The 17,878-nt window shown below is 35.6% G+C and overlaps 1 protein-coding gene across 3 annotated transcripts in view; it reads left to right on the top strand.

The window, feature by feature from the left end:
- NPY1R (neuropeptide Y receptor Y1) overlaps positions 1-16,358 on the top strand; it is a 149,513-nt gene extending 133,155 nt beyond the window's left edge. For all 3 annotated transcript variants that reach the window (XM_073606046.1, XM_073606040.1, XM_073606041.1), the window contains one exon: positions 393-16,358. In XM_073606046.1, the coding sequence (XP_073462147.1) occupies positions 393-809 (417 nt within the window). In that variant the 3' untranslated portion in view covers positions 810-16,358. The remainder of the gene's footprint in view (positions 1-392) is intronic.
- The last annotated feature ends 1,520 nt before the right edge of the window (positions 16,359-17,878 follow it).

Below are 17,878 nucleotides of genomic sequence, written 5' to 3'. Positions count from 1 at the left end.
GACCTTTTATAATGGATCTTGCTACCAGGAATATCATTGAGGCACACTTCATTTTTTAGGAGGCTGTAGGGAGCACATATGGGAGAAATTATTTGTAAAGGCTGTATATTCAGTGATCTCCAACAATCTCAGGTATCTGACACTTCCATTTTAAAACATAGTTACAGTAAGCACAATGAAATCAGTCAAATGGGGTCATAAAAAACATTGTCTTTTATGATGAAAACTGGTTCAGCAATGCCACTATGAAGTACTAAAATTCTCTGCCAGAACTATTGTATTGTTAGGAAGTAAATGTTAGTGAGACAGAGAATGCAATTTTCATAATATCATATATACAGTATACTGTATATACAAAAGTAAAATGTACTAATCATTTGTTAATATTTCAGATATTCCTCAGATTAAAACGAAGGAACAACATGATGGACAAGATGAGAGACAATAAGTACAGATCCAGTGAAACAAAGAGAATCAATATCATGCTTTTGTCCATTGTAGTTGGATTTGCTCTGTGCTGGCTGCCATTCTTCATCTTTAACTTGGTGTTTGACTGGGACCATGAGGCTGTTGCCACATGTCACCATAACTTGTTATTTTTGATCTGCCATCTAACAGCAATGATCTCGACATGTGTTAATCCAATTTTTTATGGTTTTCTCAACAAAAACTTTCAGAGGGACCTACAGTTCTTCTTTAATTTTTGTGATTTTAGATCTAGAGAAGATGACTATGAAACGATAGCAATGTCTACCATGCACACAGATGTTTCTAAAACATCTTTGAAGCAAGCAAGCCCAATAGCATAAAAATGGAGAACCAATTGCCTGATTAATGGCAATTAGTGTGTTGGAAGTCTATGTCCAAAACAAGCACAAATCCATTGCATAAGATTTACTCATCACCACTCAGCATGTCAGCATTTGTGTTTTCACAACTGTGATCAGCATTATTGTATAGGGACTTTCCTATTTCAGAATCAGTTAGTGAATTCCATACATTTTGGAGCTTATGTTTTTGTACAATGGCATTTATTGCCATATTGTTTTACGTTTTCATTCTTTTGTGATTCATTCATATGGATAATTGTGTTTTTGGCACAGAGAACAACAAATACATTTCTCACCCAAAACTGTGAATGTTACACTCTTTTATACTATAACACTTGGTCTGTCCACATGAAAAATAGCTATGGTATATTAGATGTGATATTTATTATAAATGTTACTTTTATACCTATTTTATTAGATTTTCATATAAAATGTATCTATATAGTATGTGTACAGTAAACTACATAAGAGTATTTTGCATTGTATTATGAAGACATTGCATGATTCCAGTTGTTTGCTATCAATGTACAAACACTATAGCTGCATATGTATATTAATCTGGGTGGAAAACATTTTGGGGAAGTGTGCCTTAAGAGTTACAGAGACTTTATACAATGCTTTTGTGTTCTTTTTGTTGTATGTATAATGGCAAATATAATACCTCTTTCTTGCCAGTATATAAGTGCAATGAAATGAAAATTCAATGAAATTTTAATATATATTCTAATATATATGAGTGCTAGCTGTTGTATAAAGTCTGTTAAAAATTCCAATCTTCTTAAAGAAGGATTTGGTGTTAAGCAGCTTATACCAGGTTTTTGCCAACTTCAGTGATTCCTTGGGAGAAATCAACCAACAGTTAACCCTTATACTATTCTTCCTGATTCTGCCATGTGCTCTGTTGTAGCTAAACAGGTTTGCAGGGGATTTTTGTGCTGTATTTCAGGAAATTAAGAAGCATTGACATGAGTGCTGGTTTTCTTTATTAACTTAGATGCTAACAGGAGGATCCGGAATTCTCCATTCAACCTAATTTCTTCCTACAATCCACAGTTAGTGTTCTATGAGCCACTATAAAAAACAATGAATTGTCATGGTTTAATTTTATTACCTTTCTTATAGCAATAAACAGTAGGATGTCATATAAACCCAATTTCACTCTTTTCATATCTCTAGTTTAGAAAATTGTTATACATTCACCACGGTTTAATCTAGATTCACCCAAATGCACAATCTGATTGGCTGTACCTTTATGGAAGAGGGTATACATTGCTCAGCCAGCCATGTGTGTCTCTTGCTATAAACTTTCCAGCCACAGGCAGCAAAATGTAGGAAGCAATGGGAAGAACTTTGTTCTTATCTATATAAACACAGACTAATGCAAAAACCAGCTGTGTAATAGGGGATACTTGCCTGCTATCATTACAACAGGTGTATATTTTAAATAATTTAAAGTATGTATTCATTTAATTTATTGTTAGAAAATCACCTCTACCTCATCTGATTTGTCTAGGACTTCACATGCTGCACACCACACTTTAAATAATTCAACACCAAAACTGGCAGGCCTTAGGGAGGGAGGACAGGGTTGTGAAAGTCAGGAAAAATGTATGTATCTTTAGCTATAAAAAGCAGGTGATTGACAACTCTGGAACCCGGTTATTTAACATCAGCTTACCTTAGCAGCACACTGGGGTGCGGGCTTTGTTGAAGTCAGTGAAGATCAATGCAGGACTTGTCTTGTGCAGACACATTTATGTGGCCTTTGATTCCATTAAACCTTTTTGAGTAAAGCAACCTTTTATTTAACATTTAGATGTGGGGTTGCTCCTTAGTAATACAGGTCCATTTTCTTTTTGACTAAATAAAAACAATTTTGCCCACATGTTTATTTTAAAGACAGTTTCAATTAGTATTTAACTATTCCTAATGCTTTAGTGTTTGTGGATTACATATTATTATTTCAGAAAAAAAAATCTAATGTCCTTTGTGTTGTATTCTCTAATAGAACCTTTATCGTTAAAGGCCATTATAAAACTATAAACATACTGTACTCTACAAACTGAGCATGGTTAATACATGAAATCACAATGTTCATTATATGAATTCCTTTTTGTCTTTATTTATACTTTTTCTTTGCAGATTTGATTACATGAAATGAGAAAAAAAAATATTTCTCAAGCTATTGAATCAAAAGGCTTATTCAACAACTGTAACTCAAAAGGAAAACCACCACATGCATTTAAAGGAAATCTGTACTCAGGGAAATTAGACGGCATCCAATGTGGACCCCATTCTGAAAATGTTAGTGATCAGGCTGTTATGTTGATCCAATAGCTTCCTTCATTTCTAAGCTTCTGAGCCTGAGAAACTGACAACCATGCAGTGCAGGAAAGTCCAACTGAAGTCATAACCCCTGATATCCATACAGGTTCTAGGTGATTGACTAATCATACAGAATTCATTCAGAATGATAGCTGAAGTATTACTATTTTCAGTAGAAGACATCAAGAACAGAAGCCACCATTCTTCCTCAGTACAGGTTTCCTTTAAAGCGACAATGCAAAAGTAGAGTGTAACAGTTTACATTTCCTGCAGAAATGCTGCTGAATACCAATCAGTACAGATGAACTCAAGGTTCAGTCTGAACAGAAGTTTGGATCGATCAGAACGCCTGAACATGCACCTATTTGACGGGACCCAAACGTCATGCATATGATATGATTTTCAGTAGTGGTATTACTTCCACTATTATGCTTGACAGCCTTTAATAACCACTGATGTCACTCGCCCTATTTACTTACATGGCTGGGAATCCCCAGGCCGATGCCTGCCAAGCCATTGAATAGAAAAAAAAAGATGATGCTGTCTACTGTGTCTAGTATGTTCACTTATTTATTTATTTTTTTATTCTTACTGTATGATGTGCTACAGCAGAAGTGGCACTAACAAATAAAAAAATATAAAGTTTAAATTGCTTGAAAATGACAAAGGTCCCCCAAAATACATAGCAGACCCTTGTAGATGTCTATGTGCCAGGAGTTGGCAATGAAATGGCATTTAATGGCAATATAAAACATGCCCTCCAGGAATGTTATTTAAAGTGGTTGTAAACCCTTACATATACCCAGTGAAGTGACTGGCCTCAGGTGATACACAGAGATGAAACAAATCCTCCTACATAAGCTGTCATTCAAAATGCAAAATTAATAAAGCTTGTCTGAGATTTCAGAAAAGGGGGGCGGAAAGCTGAAGTCACACTCTGACACAGTCGGAGTCCCTTCACACAGCTTCACACAGCACACAGTAATAAAGCTGAGGCTGTTAATCACAAGCTGTGTGCTGGAGGTCCCTCCCCTGTCACCTTCTTTCTCTTGGTGTCAGGAAAACTTGTCAGGTGTGATTCATGCTGATAGCAGTGGAACCAAGTAGCAGACAGAAATGATACTTAGTGCGCTTAAATTAAACAATTACACACTATAGAGGGTTCAAGTCATTTCTATCGGTCAGTAGAAGTGCTCTCCAGAAATCCACAGGGAAACCAACCATTCTAGGGGTGTTGATTTCCTGGGTTCCCTGCAGCGCTTATTGGTTCCTCCTAGTGATCTTTACGCCGTTACAGGGTACAGTAGTAACATAATGGTTAACCCAGAAACCAGGGAGAGCTGTTTGGGATGCAGGAGATCAGCATTGCCAAAAAGTGTTGTTTTCCGAGGAAATTTTGGGGTGCAAGATAAGAGCAGTATTCAGCAACACAGTTACCAGGAGATGTAAGTATTTACACTCTTATTTTACAGGGTACTTGTTTTGGAAGATTTGAAAACTTTAAGTGGTGATAGATCTAAAAATAATGTACTAGTAATATATTTTACTAGATTATGCAGCTTAAAATGTAGAGAAGAGTTTGTAAAAAAAAAAATATAAGAACATTGTTAATTGTTTGTTTTTTTACTAATAACTTGTACAAGACAGAGATGTAATAATTCCATAGCTGATATGATGATTATTCAAGCATATTTGTTAAAATCTTTAAATATATTTGTGATAATTCAAAGAATATTCTAAATGGCTTAAAGCTATTTCATTTGATGGACACATTCATCAGTGCTTTATTTTTCCGATCATATTATTTGCCTAGATTAGGTTCAGCCATGTATGCCCTTAAATGTGTGAGTTATATACCCAAGTTTAGCAATTCTTGCGAAAAAAGTGTCATGTTGGGGTTAACTCTGAAGTAATATTGAGTAATGGAAGTGCTTGGTATCATATCCAACATGGAAAATTTCCTTGATTGTTCAGTCTTTTCAAGATACTCTATAGGAATCATAAGGGTTCCTCTGGTGTCCATGAGTTAGCACAATGGGAAAAAAATAATGGTGGTTCTTGGAGATGCAATGACCCAGATAAGCATGGACAGACGGTCATTTTTCTTACTACCATTTTATTTTATTTTAGTGAGATATCTGACTATGACCACCAAAACAAGGAAAGGACAGGTTTAACCAGAATGTCTAACTCGTACATAGGGGTTGTGTTTTACTACTGATGTGTGTTTGTGAAGCATTTTTAAAGAATTTGCCATGCATTACTTACAGTACATTTTGAATTGTATCACATGGAGAGGTTTTCACTCGCGTTTATTGTTGCTTTTGCTATGCATAATTTGTATTTCTTTATATACAGTAAGTCAATCGTAATGCAATTAGAACATGAAAATGTATATCAAACACAAGCCATTAAACTTGTGTTAGACTTCCCGCTGAATCTGATGACTATGTACACTAAAAATATAATTTCTTTCTGGTAGTTGTATCCTACTGTATATTTCTGTTATAGCTTGAAAGTAGCTCATACTGTCTGTCTCACTGGTGGCTTTGCACTGACTGTTAATGCATTGCACTGTATGATGCGCACATGAAAAATTTATGGTAATTAAAGTAATAAAATAAGATTAGCAAATTTATTACTGAACATACACAATTATGTGTTTAATATTTGCCAAAATAAAGATTTACAAGCAGGTGGGTAAAACTATTATAATTTCCCATGGCTGGTATTATTCCTTCGAGAAAATATCTGATATGACTATCAGACTAATGACTATGGCCTTAGGATGAGTAAGTAAAAAAAAATGAAGCTGTTTTTTTTTCTCTGAATGTCAATGTTATGAACTCATATGTTTTTTTTTTTAAATGTCTAAGTTCTGATGACTTTTTTACACTTAACATCATTCTGTCAAATTACTGTATAACACATGATGCCTTGTGATGTGTTCAGCTAAAATGGGGCAAACATAGGACTTTTGGAGCAGAGACTCTCAAGCAAAAACACTGCTTATATCTTCTCTATAAACATATCAATGTGTTGTTTTGCAAACACTTAATGTTATATACTGTATATAGTGATTATATTTAGATTCTTTTTGACAAATTTACATTAGGCAAAAATGAATATGTTGCTTCTTTTAATCAGATTGCCTATTATAAAGAGGGCATTCCAGTAGCAATTTTTCTCCCATGTTTGTCAATTGCAAATTCTGGTTATAGCACACGTTATGTATTTATTAATAAAGTGGCCTTCCATAGTTATACAAAGTAGATCTCTGATCCATAATCTTCTGTCCTCAAGCAAAGGAATACCCTGACTATAGTACACAAAATATCTTCTGGCTTGAACTGTTTTATTATATTGTGCTTCTTCTAAACCTGATATGATTGATAGTGTAAGGTCATATTCTGGCACAGACTAGGCATGTTTTCAAAGATTGTTAATGATAATTGGATAAATCCATATACAGTGGCTTGAAAAAGTATTCATACCGCTTGACATTTTCCCCATTTTGTCACCAAAAACGCAAATGTACTTTATTGGGATTTTATGTGATAGACCAATAGAAAGTGGCACATAATTGTGAAGTGGAAGGGAAATGATAAATGGTTTTCCAATTTTTTTACAAAAAAAAATCTAAAAAGTTTGGTGTGCATTTGTATTGAGTCAATACTTTGTAGAACTACCTTTTGCTGCAATAATAGCTGCAAGTCTTTATGGGGGATATCTCTACCAGCTTTGTACATCTAGAGAGTGACATTTTTGCCCATTCTTCTTAGCAAAATAGCTCAAACTCTGTCAGATTGGATGGAAAGCATCTGTGAATAGCAACTTTCAAGTCTTGCCACAGATTCTCATTTGGATTTAGGTCCGGACTTTGACTAGGCCATTCTTACGCATGAATATGTTTTGATCTAAACCATTCCATTGTAGCTCTGTATGTTTAGGGTCATTGTCCTGCTGGAAGCTGAACCTCTACCCAGTCTCAAGTTTCTTGCAGACTCTAACAGGTTTCCTCTAAGATTGCCCTGTATTTGGCTCCATCAATCTTCCCATCAACTCTGACCAGCTTCCCTGTCCCTGCTGAAGAAAAGAATCCACACAACAAGATGCTGCCACCACCTTGTTTCACGGTGGTGATGGTGTGTTCAGGGTGATGTGCAGTTTTAGTTTTTCACCACACATAGCATTTTGCTTTTAAGCCAAAACGTTACATTTTGGTCTCATCTGACCAGAACACCTTCTTCTACATATTGTGTCCCCCACATGGCTTCTTGCAAACTGCAAATGGGACTTCTTATGGCTTTCTTTCAACAATGGCTTTCTTCTTGCCACTCTTCCATAATGGCCAGATTTGTGGAGTGCACTACTAATAGTTGTCTTGTGGACAGATTCTCCCACCTGGCTGCTTCTCTAATTAATGCTCTACTTGCCTGGCCTGTCAGTTTAGGTGGACAGCCATGTTTTGGTAGGTTTGCAGTTGTGCCATACTGTTTCCATTTTTGGATGATGGATTGAACAGTGCTCAGTGAGATGTTCAAAGCTTGAAATATGTTTTTAGAACCTAACCCTGCTTTAAACCTCTCCACAACTTTATCCCTGACCTATCTGGTGTGTTCCTTGGACTTCATGATGCTGTTTGTTCACTAAAGTTCCCTAACAAACCTCTGAGGGCTTCACAGAACAGCTGTATTAATACTGAGATTAAATTACACATATATGGGCTCTTTTTACTAATTCGATGACTTCTGAAGGCAATTGGTTCCACTAGATTTCACATTTTTTTTGTAAAAAAATGTGAAAAACATTTATAATTTTCTTTCCACTTCACAATTAAGTGCCACTTTATGTTGGTCTATCACATCAAATCACAATTTAATACATTTACCTTTTTGGTTGTAACACAAAATGTAAAAAATGTCAAGGGATATGAATACTTTTTCAAGGCACTTTAAAGAACATAAAGGAACACAGAGCTATAAATACTGCATGAGGGAACATTTCCTTGGACAATAATCAATTACTCTCCTTTCCAAGAAAAATAGAAAAAAAAGCTTTTATTGCAATAGTTAATGTAACCTGAGCTGGCAGGAAAAGTCATAGCAGGATCCAGCGTCATTATACTGCAATGCCATGCAAGGCCATCCAACCTTTAGTATCAGATGTTCTCATTCATACTCTTAAGCTAAGTATTCCTGACAGACCTCAGTTTATTCAAAATATTGTACAGTTAGCATTTATGTCACACAGCATACAAACACTTGCTGCAGACTTAATGCAACAGTATAAAATACTATGTACACCTGAGATTTCACTGTTATGCTTTGCTGAGTTCTTTGTTTTTTAACTCATTAAGAGAAAGGAAACAGCATATGGCAAAAGGGCTGGAGGGGAAGCAAAATTGAAGTTACCATTACCAAGAAGACCATACAGCAGTGTGAAAGCACCCTAAGGCTGGGTTCACACCTAGTGCAGACACGGCTCACATCAGTGGTCCGGTGCATCCCTGTTCTCTGATTCAGGAACGAATCAGGCCCAAATTTTTGCCCAAATTCGAACCTGAAACAGAGACAAAGACGCACAGGACTTCTGCACAATCCACTCCGCAGCCGCCCCGGAGATATGTGAACCGGCTCCATAGAGAGCAAGGGCACACTCTGTCATGCAAATTGGATGCGGGGAAACCTGCATCCAATTCATACTAGTGTGAACCCAGCCTAAAGGAAAATGATGGTGTTTTTCCCAAACATTTTTGGTTCATGTTTATAAACTAATATTTTATAGCAAAATGTTTTTATTTTTTAAAATTCAAATTTACAAATAAACATAATACACATAAACATAATACAGGCTAGAATTAATAATTAGAAAGACAAACCCTATTTTACTATTCTACACCATTCAGCTGGCAGATTCTGAGATCTTAAGCTGGGTACATACACATCTTTCTATCACATTTTTATAAAAGCAAAATGCAAACCGCCAATTAAAGTTTTCCTTGACCTTCATGAATCATTTTGGCACAAATACTGTAGAGAAATAAGACATCATCCTATATGTCTTATTTCTCTACAGTACACTTGTATGGCCACTGACTCCATGGTTACAAGTTACCATGGAAGTAAGTAAAGGGAAAAAGAAAAAAAAAATTGCACGTTACATTTTTTTGAAAGTGTTGTTTTTATGTAAGGCACTTAACTCTCGTCAGGAGCAATTCTAATAAAAGAAATCTGAAATTATGCTGCTCATGTCACTTAATTTTATAAAAATTACAGATACTTTTATATGCAGTATAAACAGCATTTAGAGAGGAAATTAAGACTTATGTGGTCATTTTGCTTAACGTATGTATATGAAATTTTCTTTGTATCTAAGTCGGTAATAATATATATTATAACTAGATTAACCCTTGATTTTAAATAGTATGTAAAAAAATAAAATGAGCTTTAAGGTTATGCCTATGCTGAAATAATCATTAGATCCCTTTTTGTTCTGTTTAAGTAGAACGCTGCATACATGATCTATAATATTCAGAATGCCTAAAATCACTTCTATATTTTATGTCTGCTGAAGAATCTTCCTAGAGTATCACATGTCACATTATATGCAAATTAAAATATCAAAGTCCCACAGCAGTTGAATAATTGAAATAATTTGTAGTATTTGAAAGACATGGGAGAATTTTGATTAACCGGTTCCCAACCGGCTCCTGTACTTTTACGTCAGCAGAATGGCACGACTGCGCAAAGTAATGCACCCGTACGTTACTTTAAATTTGCCGCCGCGCGCGCCTGTCGCGATCTCCATGAGTCGGGTCGCAGGTCCCGCGGACTCGATCGCCGCGGGCATACCCGCAATCGCCTCATGGAGAGAAGGAAACGGGGAGATGCCATTGTAAACAGCATCTCCCCGTTCTGCCTAGTGACAAGTGTCACTCAATCTCTGCTCCCTGTCATCGGAGCAAAGATCAGTGACGTCACACATCAGCCCATCCCCCTGACAGTTATAAATCACTCCCCTAGGACACACTTAACCCCTCCCCGCCCCCTAGTGGTTAACCCCTTCACTGCCAGTGTCATTTATACAGGAATCAATGCATTTTTATAGCACTGATTGCTGTATAAATGACAATGGTCCCAAAAATGTGTAAAAAATGTCCAACATGTCCGCCATAACATCGCAGTCACAATAAAAATTGCTGATTGCTGCCATTACTAGTAAAAAAAAATTATTAATAAAAATGCCATAAAACTATCCCCTATTTTGTAAACGCTATAACTTTTGCGCAAACAAATCAATAAAGGCTTATTGCAATATTTTTTTACCAAAAATATGTAGAAGAATATGTATCGGCCTAAACTGAGGGAAAAAAAAGTTTTTTTATATATTTTTGGGGGATAATTATTATAGCAAAATGTAAAAAATAATGCGTTTTTTTCAAAATTGTCGCTCTTATTTTGTTTATGGCGCAAAAAATAAAAATTGCAGAGATGATCAAATACCACCAAAAGAAAGCTCTATTTGTGGGAAAAAAAGGACATCAATTTTGTTTCGGAGCCACGTCGCACGACCGCGCAATTGTCAATTAAAGCGACGCAGTGCCGAATTGCAAAAAACGCTCTGGTCAGGAAGGGGGTTAATCCTTCCGGGGCTGAAGTGGTTAAGAAGAAACAAATCCCAGCATTGTCACAATAAATATTCATGGTTCAGGTATATTATTTTGTACAGGTCTTTTTTTTTAACTGACTAAAGATGTAATTTGTATTTTTTATATGTACTCATGCATTTGTTAGCATAATGTTTTTCATGTGTATTTACCAAAAAATGAGCCATAGTGTGCAAAATACAGTAACTTTAAATCTTTTAAAGCCCAACTCTGTCCAAAACTTTTTATTCTCCTTTGTATATAACTAGAGTTGGGAAGGGTTAGAAACTCATGGATTTTTTCTGCTGACTGTGTCTGTATTGGGGTATCAGAGCAGGAAGGAATTAGATATCTCTCCAATAGTGTCAGAAATTAAAAAAAAAAGTATGGGAATTTTAACTTCTCCCCACTGTATTCAAAACTAAAAGAAAACCAGTTAAGCTTTAACGCATCTTATTGCAATAAATCAAAATGTTGTTTTTTGGCTTACTATGATTTGTACATTATTGCTGTGCATTTAAAAAGGTTGGCTGCTGTACAACTATATATATATATATATATATATATATATATATATATATATATATATATATATATATATATATATAAATAAATATATATATATATATATATATATATATATATATATATATATATATATATATACACACACACACTATCGGTCTAAGGTTTTAGAATAACCCATTTTTCAGTTTTTGTTGAAATGTATGCAGTTTAATGTCTCAATGTACCCTAAAAATAAAGCATAGAACAAAAAAAAATGAGTATAAAGAAATCATGGAATCATTTTCGTTAACAAAATATAATCTACGTTTTTGACTCATTAAAGGGGACACTTTTTCTGATATAACACTAAAACACACTCATGACATTCTTTCCATATTGGAAATCAAATACTGTTCAAAAAGTTCTTCCTAACACTGTTGTAGAAGTTCCAAAAATGTGTAGCACTAGTAGGTTACTTTGCTTTGGACCCTTTGGACCCTTATGTCCAAGTCTTTAGACTGTGCTGGCCATTCCATGATTTGAAGCCTACTGTCTTGTTCTTTTCTTCTAAGGCAGTTCTGATACAGCCTGAAGGTATGTATTGGCTCATTATTTTGTAGGATGAATCCCTGACCCACTAGGCGTACTCCAGAGGGTATTGCATGCTGCTTCAAATCATTGTGGTAGTAGTTTTGCTTCAGTGTGCCACTCACTCTATGCAAGTTGCTGACTCTGGATCCAGCAAAAGACCATCACACTTCCTCCTCCATGTTTGACAGTTGGTGTCACACACCAAGGAACTATCTTATCATGTACTCAGTAGTGTAAAAAAAACCCTGTGTGATTAACTGATCTCTAATGATCTCTAATTTTGATTCATCTGTCCATCTTCCAGTCTTCAGTAGTCCACTGGTGTCCACTGGTGGTGTTTTATGGTGCAGGAAAGCATCTTTTTCTTATTTTGCCATCTTAGCAATGGCTTTCTTACAACCACTCGACCTGTCAAAACTTCAGCTCAAAGTCTTCTTTTCAGTTGAAACTGAGACTTGCTTACTTCGATCAGTGTTAAGCTGTGCTTCAAGCTGTTGTCCTGTGAGCCATTTGTTATGCAAGTTGTTGACTGTCAGAAACTTGTCTTCTGATTCTGTTGTGGCTTTGAGTCTGCCAAACCCCTCTTCGGAGTTTCCACCAGTTTCCAAGTGACTTTTGATGGTGTAGGAAATTGTACTCACTGACACCTTAGATTTCTTTGCAATTTCTTTAAAGGAAAGACCTACACTTTTAAGGATTGTAATGGTTTGTCTGTCTTCCTTTGTTAATTCCCTGTTTCTCACCACTTCGAGAACAATATATTACTTCCAGCAGTATAATAATGTCCAAATATTGCCTAAGAGGGTGTAGAAACACAGTCTGTTTCATCACTGATTTTATATAGATAGAAAGCTTGTAAGTAATCAAAAAAGTTGGAATTGTTAGCATACACTTTCAAGGCTTAAAGTGATTGTAAACCTATTTAAAAAAAAAACAAACAAACATGGTCTGTGCTAGCATTTTGACCAACGTATCCCCACACCTCTTGTTCTTGGGTCCCCTGCCAGTGATCCTGGCTCCTCCTCTTTTCAGTGTGCACCACAGGAAGCTGTTTCCTATTGTGGCACACCCAAAGGCTCGATTGCCATGCTGCCTGCAACAATTGACACAGACAGTGCTGCTTGGCCTCTCCCCTCCTCCCGCTCCCTCTTCATAGCATTGGATTGACAGCAGCAGGAGCCAATGGCTCCCACTGCTATCAATCTGCTCTGTGAGGAGACAGAGTTGAAAGAGACACTGTTCTTCAGCACTGCACTGGATCAAGATTAGTCTCAGCTAAGTATAATGGCGGGCAGGGAGGAGGGGGAGCTGCACGCAGAAGTTTCTACTGCTACAATGGAAGAATGTACATTACCATCACCATGTACATTATTTTTTCAGTTCTTGTTAACAAACTTTTTTTTATACCTTTGACAGAAAACTGGAAATATGGGGGTGTTCTAAAACTTTTGACCAGTAGTGTATGCATATATATATATATATATATATATATATATATATATATATATATATATATATATATATATATATATATTTGTTTTTTTTTTTTTGTTTTTTTATGATATCGTCTTACAGAAATTATTTCATTGTCTATGCAATCTATATAGTAAAATACACAAAAACAACTAAAAATGCACATTTGTCTATTATTAGTGTTAGTTTTTATTTTCTAAAACGTTATATTACGGTAGATAAAAAGTATAGCACTTGCTTAGCTCTTGTCCTGTTAATAACAGAACTAAAGTAATGATCCTGGTACAAAGTTATTTACAAATGAAATAACACTAATAAAAAAAAAAAAAAAAACAGAAAATAAAAAAAGGGTCACACCTTTGATCTGCACTGGTGTTACATGTATTGTCCTATTGGTCTTCTGAACAGTGTTCAGAAAAAAACATCAGGGAGAAGCAACAGTAGGGGAGAGGGACAGGGTGTGCTATCTATGCCTTACTGTATGTTCTATTGATTTGTATGTGTATTGTTTAATAAGGTAAATCCCAAGTTACATCATAGCAGTAGAGTTTTCTTTGAGGCTATGAGAAGATGCAATGATTTTTTGAAAAAAAAATATTAGGAAGGACAGAAAAACAAAGTTTCAATTGCTTAGCAACAGAGTGGTAGCATAGTGAGCTAAAGCAACTGGGTCCATATCCTCTAGGTCCACATTTCTGGCTCTAAATCAAAGATGCTTGGATTATAGTAGATCATTTTTAGCTAGATTGATCTGTTAGGTCTACAAATATGAGATTTTGTGTATATGGTGTTAATAAATAAGAGATGCCATGTGTCCCTCATTTTTCATGAAGGTCCAATGGATCTGTTCTCTCTGTCTATGTTTATTGGCAACAAAAACCCACTGTAAGGGTATGTAGTTGATAGTATTACTACACTACATGACCAGAAAATGCCACCCTTGGTGGGTGCTAGTAGTGATAATGTTCCCTAAGCTGAATTTCTTAGGTCTCCAGCACATCTGTCTTTAACCTCCAGCAGGTTTTTTTAAATACAGATTTTCTTTTTGATACACATGGATACTAGGGAGTAACTTTTTACTGGGCCAGAATGCTGCAGTTTTTGCATTGGATTAAATCTATAGTACAGATAGGTGGACTAGATGGGACAATAGAAGTGGAAACCACATTTGCAAGTACACACCATGTCCTAAAATATAATAAAATACATTAAAATATAAATCTTTGTCATAAACCCTATTAAAAAAAAAAACAAAACTGTAAGACAAAGGCATAATGAGCTAGTATGCATCGTATAATAGCTCATTATGAAATACTCACCTTAGAACAAAACTCTCTCAGAGGTGCCTGCACACCGCTGAGATGGCTGATATTTTCCCCGGTGTTTCTTCTGGGTTCGCGGGCTCTGGCGCTGTGATTGTCCAGAGCCGCCAGTCACAGCACAGGGCTCTGAAGAACCAGCATGGGCGGCCGTTTCTTCAGAGTGCATGCGCCGATGACGGCGGTGGCGTATATAGTAAATATCTCCTAAATGGTACAAGTCTAGGAGATAATTTACAGTACCTACAGGTAAGCCTTATTATAGGCTTATCTGTAGATACAATTAAAAAGGAAGACTTTACTTCCTCTTTAAATACCTTTTAAAATGACAAGAAAAAAAGTTTCATTTTGGACCATTCCTGGCAAGTTAAATGGGGAGTGTGGCCAGATATCTTGGTTCAGTATATAGATCACCATTTAAATAATTTGTTTTGGTTGTCACTGTTACTTGCAGCACATCACTCAAGTCTGCTGCATGCCCTACCTGCAATATTTCTATGTAAAAAATGTTGATAGTGATTAGCATGCCTTTACAGCAGTGGGGAGAGGGCTTCCAGTTTAAAAGGGTCATAAAAACATATGGATGCACCCTGAAGTAATATTTTTTGTGCCAACTTTGATGTGTCAAGAAAAGGCATGCCTCCAACAACATGACATAAAAGAATGTCCTTGCATGGGAACCATATAAAAAAAATAGCTTTTACTAGATGTAAAGTTTCTGCTACATTAAATCACCACTCAGCATAACACAGTGGGGGTTATTTACTAAAGGAGAATCCACTTTGCACTGCAAGTGCACTTGAAAGTCCACTTGGAAGTAAAGTCGCTGTAGATCCGAGGGGAACATGCAAGGAAAATAAAAAACAGCATATTAGCTTGCACATGATTGGATGATAAAATCAGCAGAGCTTCCACTCATTTCAGATCTACCCCTTAGATTTAGAGCAACTGCACTTCCAAGTGCACTTTCAGTGTACTTTCAAGTGCACTTGCAGTGCAAAGTGGATTTGCCTTTCGTAAATAACCCCCAGTATTCCTTTATTTGATGTCATCAATATGACAGAAACAAGTCAATGTAGAAAGAGATGCCAGGAATGTATAATTTTGAGCAATGAAAAACAAAAGTGTTGCGTGTTACTAATGTGTTGATAAAATGAAAGGGCATATAGCCACAGCTTAGCCAAATTGTACACTGAAAAAAGACAATCGTCTGATATATAATTCCTGTATACCTTTCATTATGTAGTATACACTTCTATGCTTTTGTGCTGCTGTAAATAATGTGAAAATACAGTAATGTGTTTGCTTTACAATTCTGGAAATTTTATGTTACGTGTTTAAATAATGGACAATAACGTATATGTATTTTTGATCATGCACTATTTTTCATGCTTTTCATAGCTTTTTATCATGTTCTGATTTATTATACCATTTTATGGCTTTGAAAAACAAGCTGTCTATTACAGGGCAATAATATTAATATGGTTGCTGAAATATTATATAACCTTAACCTGAACCACGTGAAATATTATATAACCAGAAAGTTTTCATGTACATGACTAATTGAAAATGTATGCTTTGCTTGGTTATTTGTAAAACAAAAAAATATACACATTTATCTTTACACCCTGTTAAATAAATTGAAATATTTTAGCCATCCTAATATGACTTGATGTATGTAAATTCATTGCTTGTTAACACTGCAGTTTTGTTTGATAGATATTTAGAGATAATTATCAGTGGAGAGTTAGTTGCAGAATAATACTTTTCTTGGTAAAAGTTGTATTCCTGGAAAAAAGGCTTTTTTATGTTAAAGTCCACTAATTGTTAGTGGTAGAACACCTAATTCCTGTAAAACCAATCGCATATAAATTACAAAGTTCACTGGCTGATTAAAGTGGTAATTAGATTCTCTCAGTACTTTACCTGCACTTAATTAGCAACAGAGCTTGTGTAATTTATATGTGTCTGGTTTAAAAGAGATGAGGCGGCAACCCTATCTTACCCTATTCAAATCTGCAGAGGTTAATGCACATTGACATTGATGCAGAATAGGTCCACCCAGGGGGCTACTGAAATGCTGAAATCTCACTGCAGATAAATAGATACACCGCTATGAGACTGTATACACAGGAGTGCCTATACACACTAACATACCAAGAAGTGCACTGATATTTTTTAAAAGGAATTACAGGCAACAATCTAACTTTCAGGGTGCTGATAAGCCACAAGTGACATGGGGGTTTATTTACTAAAGACAAATCCACTTTGCACTACAAGTGCACTTGGAAGTGCAGTCACTGTAGATCTGAGGGGGACATGCAAGTAAAAATAAAATAACAGCATTTTTGCTTGTACATGATTAGATGATAAAATCAGCAGAGCTTCCCCTCATTTCAGATCTTCCCCTCAGATTTACAGCAACTGAACTTCCAAGTGCACTTCTAGTTTAAGGTAAATCAATGTAAGGGCAAAAGTCAGGTGCATGCAAGTGGGTGTTGTTTGAATTGTATGCTCACTTACCCTCATGCCACAATATTCTCTTTTCAAGTTCTCTTGTAAACCCTGCCTTGGTAATAAACATAAAGTTAAAAGACAATTAAATTATCATGTTTTAAATTATCATGTTTCCAAAAATATTTACAAGCTAATTTGTTGTTACATACTCTCTGTGGGTATCGATTTTGTCTTTCAGATTCAAATATTCAAATTGCCTCACTACTAGTTGTGGTTGCATCAAGATAATCTCTGATTTGAGAATTTTCAGTTACAGATTCACCCTTTTAACCACTTCAGCCACGGATTTACCCCCTTCCTGACCACTGTTTACAATTTGGCACTGCATCGATTTAACTGCTAATTGCACGGTCATGCAATGCTGTACCCAAACGAAATTTGCGTCCTTTTTTTCCACAAATGGAGCATTCTTTTGATGATATTCGATCATCTCTGCGGTTTTTATTTTTTGCGATATAAACGGAAAAAGACCGAAAATTTTGAAAAAAATATTATTATTATATTTTCCACTTTTTGTTATAAAAAAATCCAATGAACTCAATTTTAGCCATACATTTAGGCCAAAATGTATTCGGCCACATGTCTTTGATAAAAAAAATGTCAATAAGCGTATATTTATTGGTTTGCGCAAAAGTTATAGCGTCTACAAACTAGGGTACATTTTCTGG

The sequence above is a fragment of the Aquarana catesbeiana genome, linkage group LG01 (assembly GCF_042186555.1).
Source record: "Aquarana catesbeiana isolate 2022-GZ linkage group LG01, ASM4218655v1, whole genome shotgun sequence".
NCBI classification, from domain to species: domain Eukaryota; kingdom Metazoa; phylum Chordata; class Amphibia; order Anura; family Ranidae; genus Aquarana; species Aquarana catesbeiana.
This window is presented reverse-complemented; position numbering and strand designations above follow the sequence as displayed.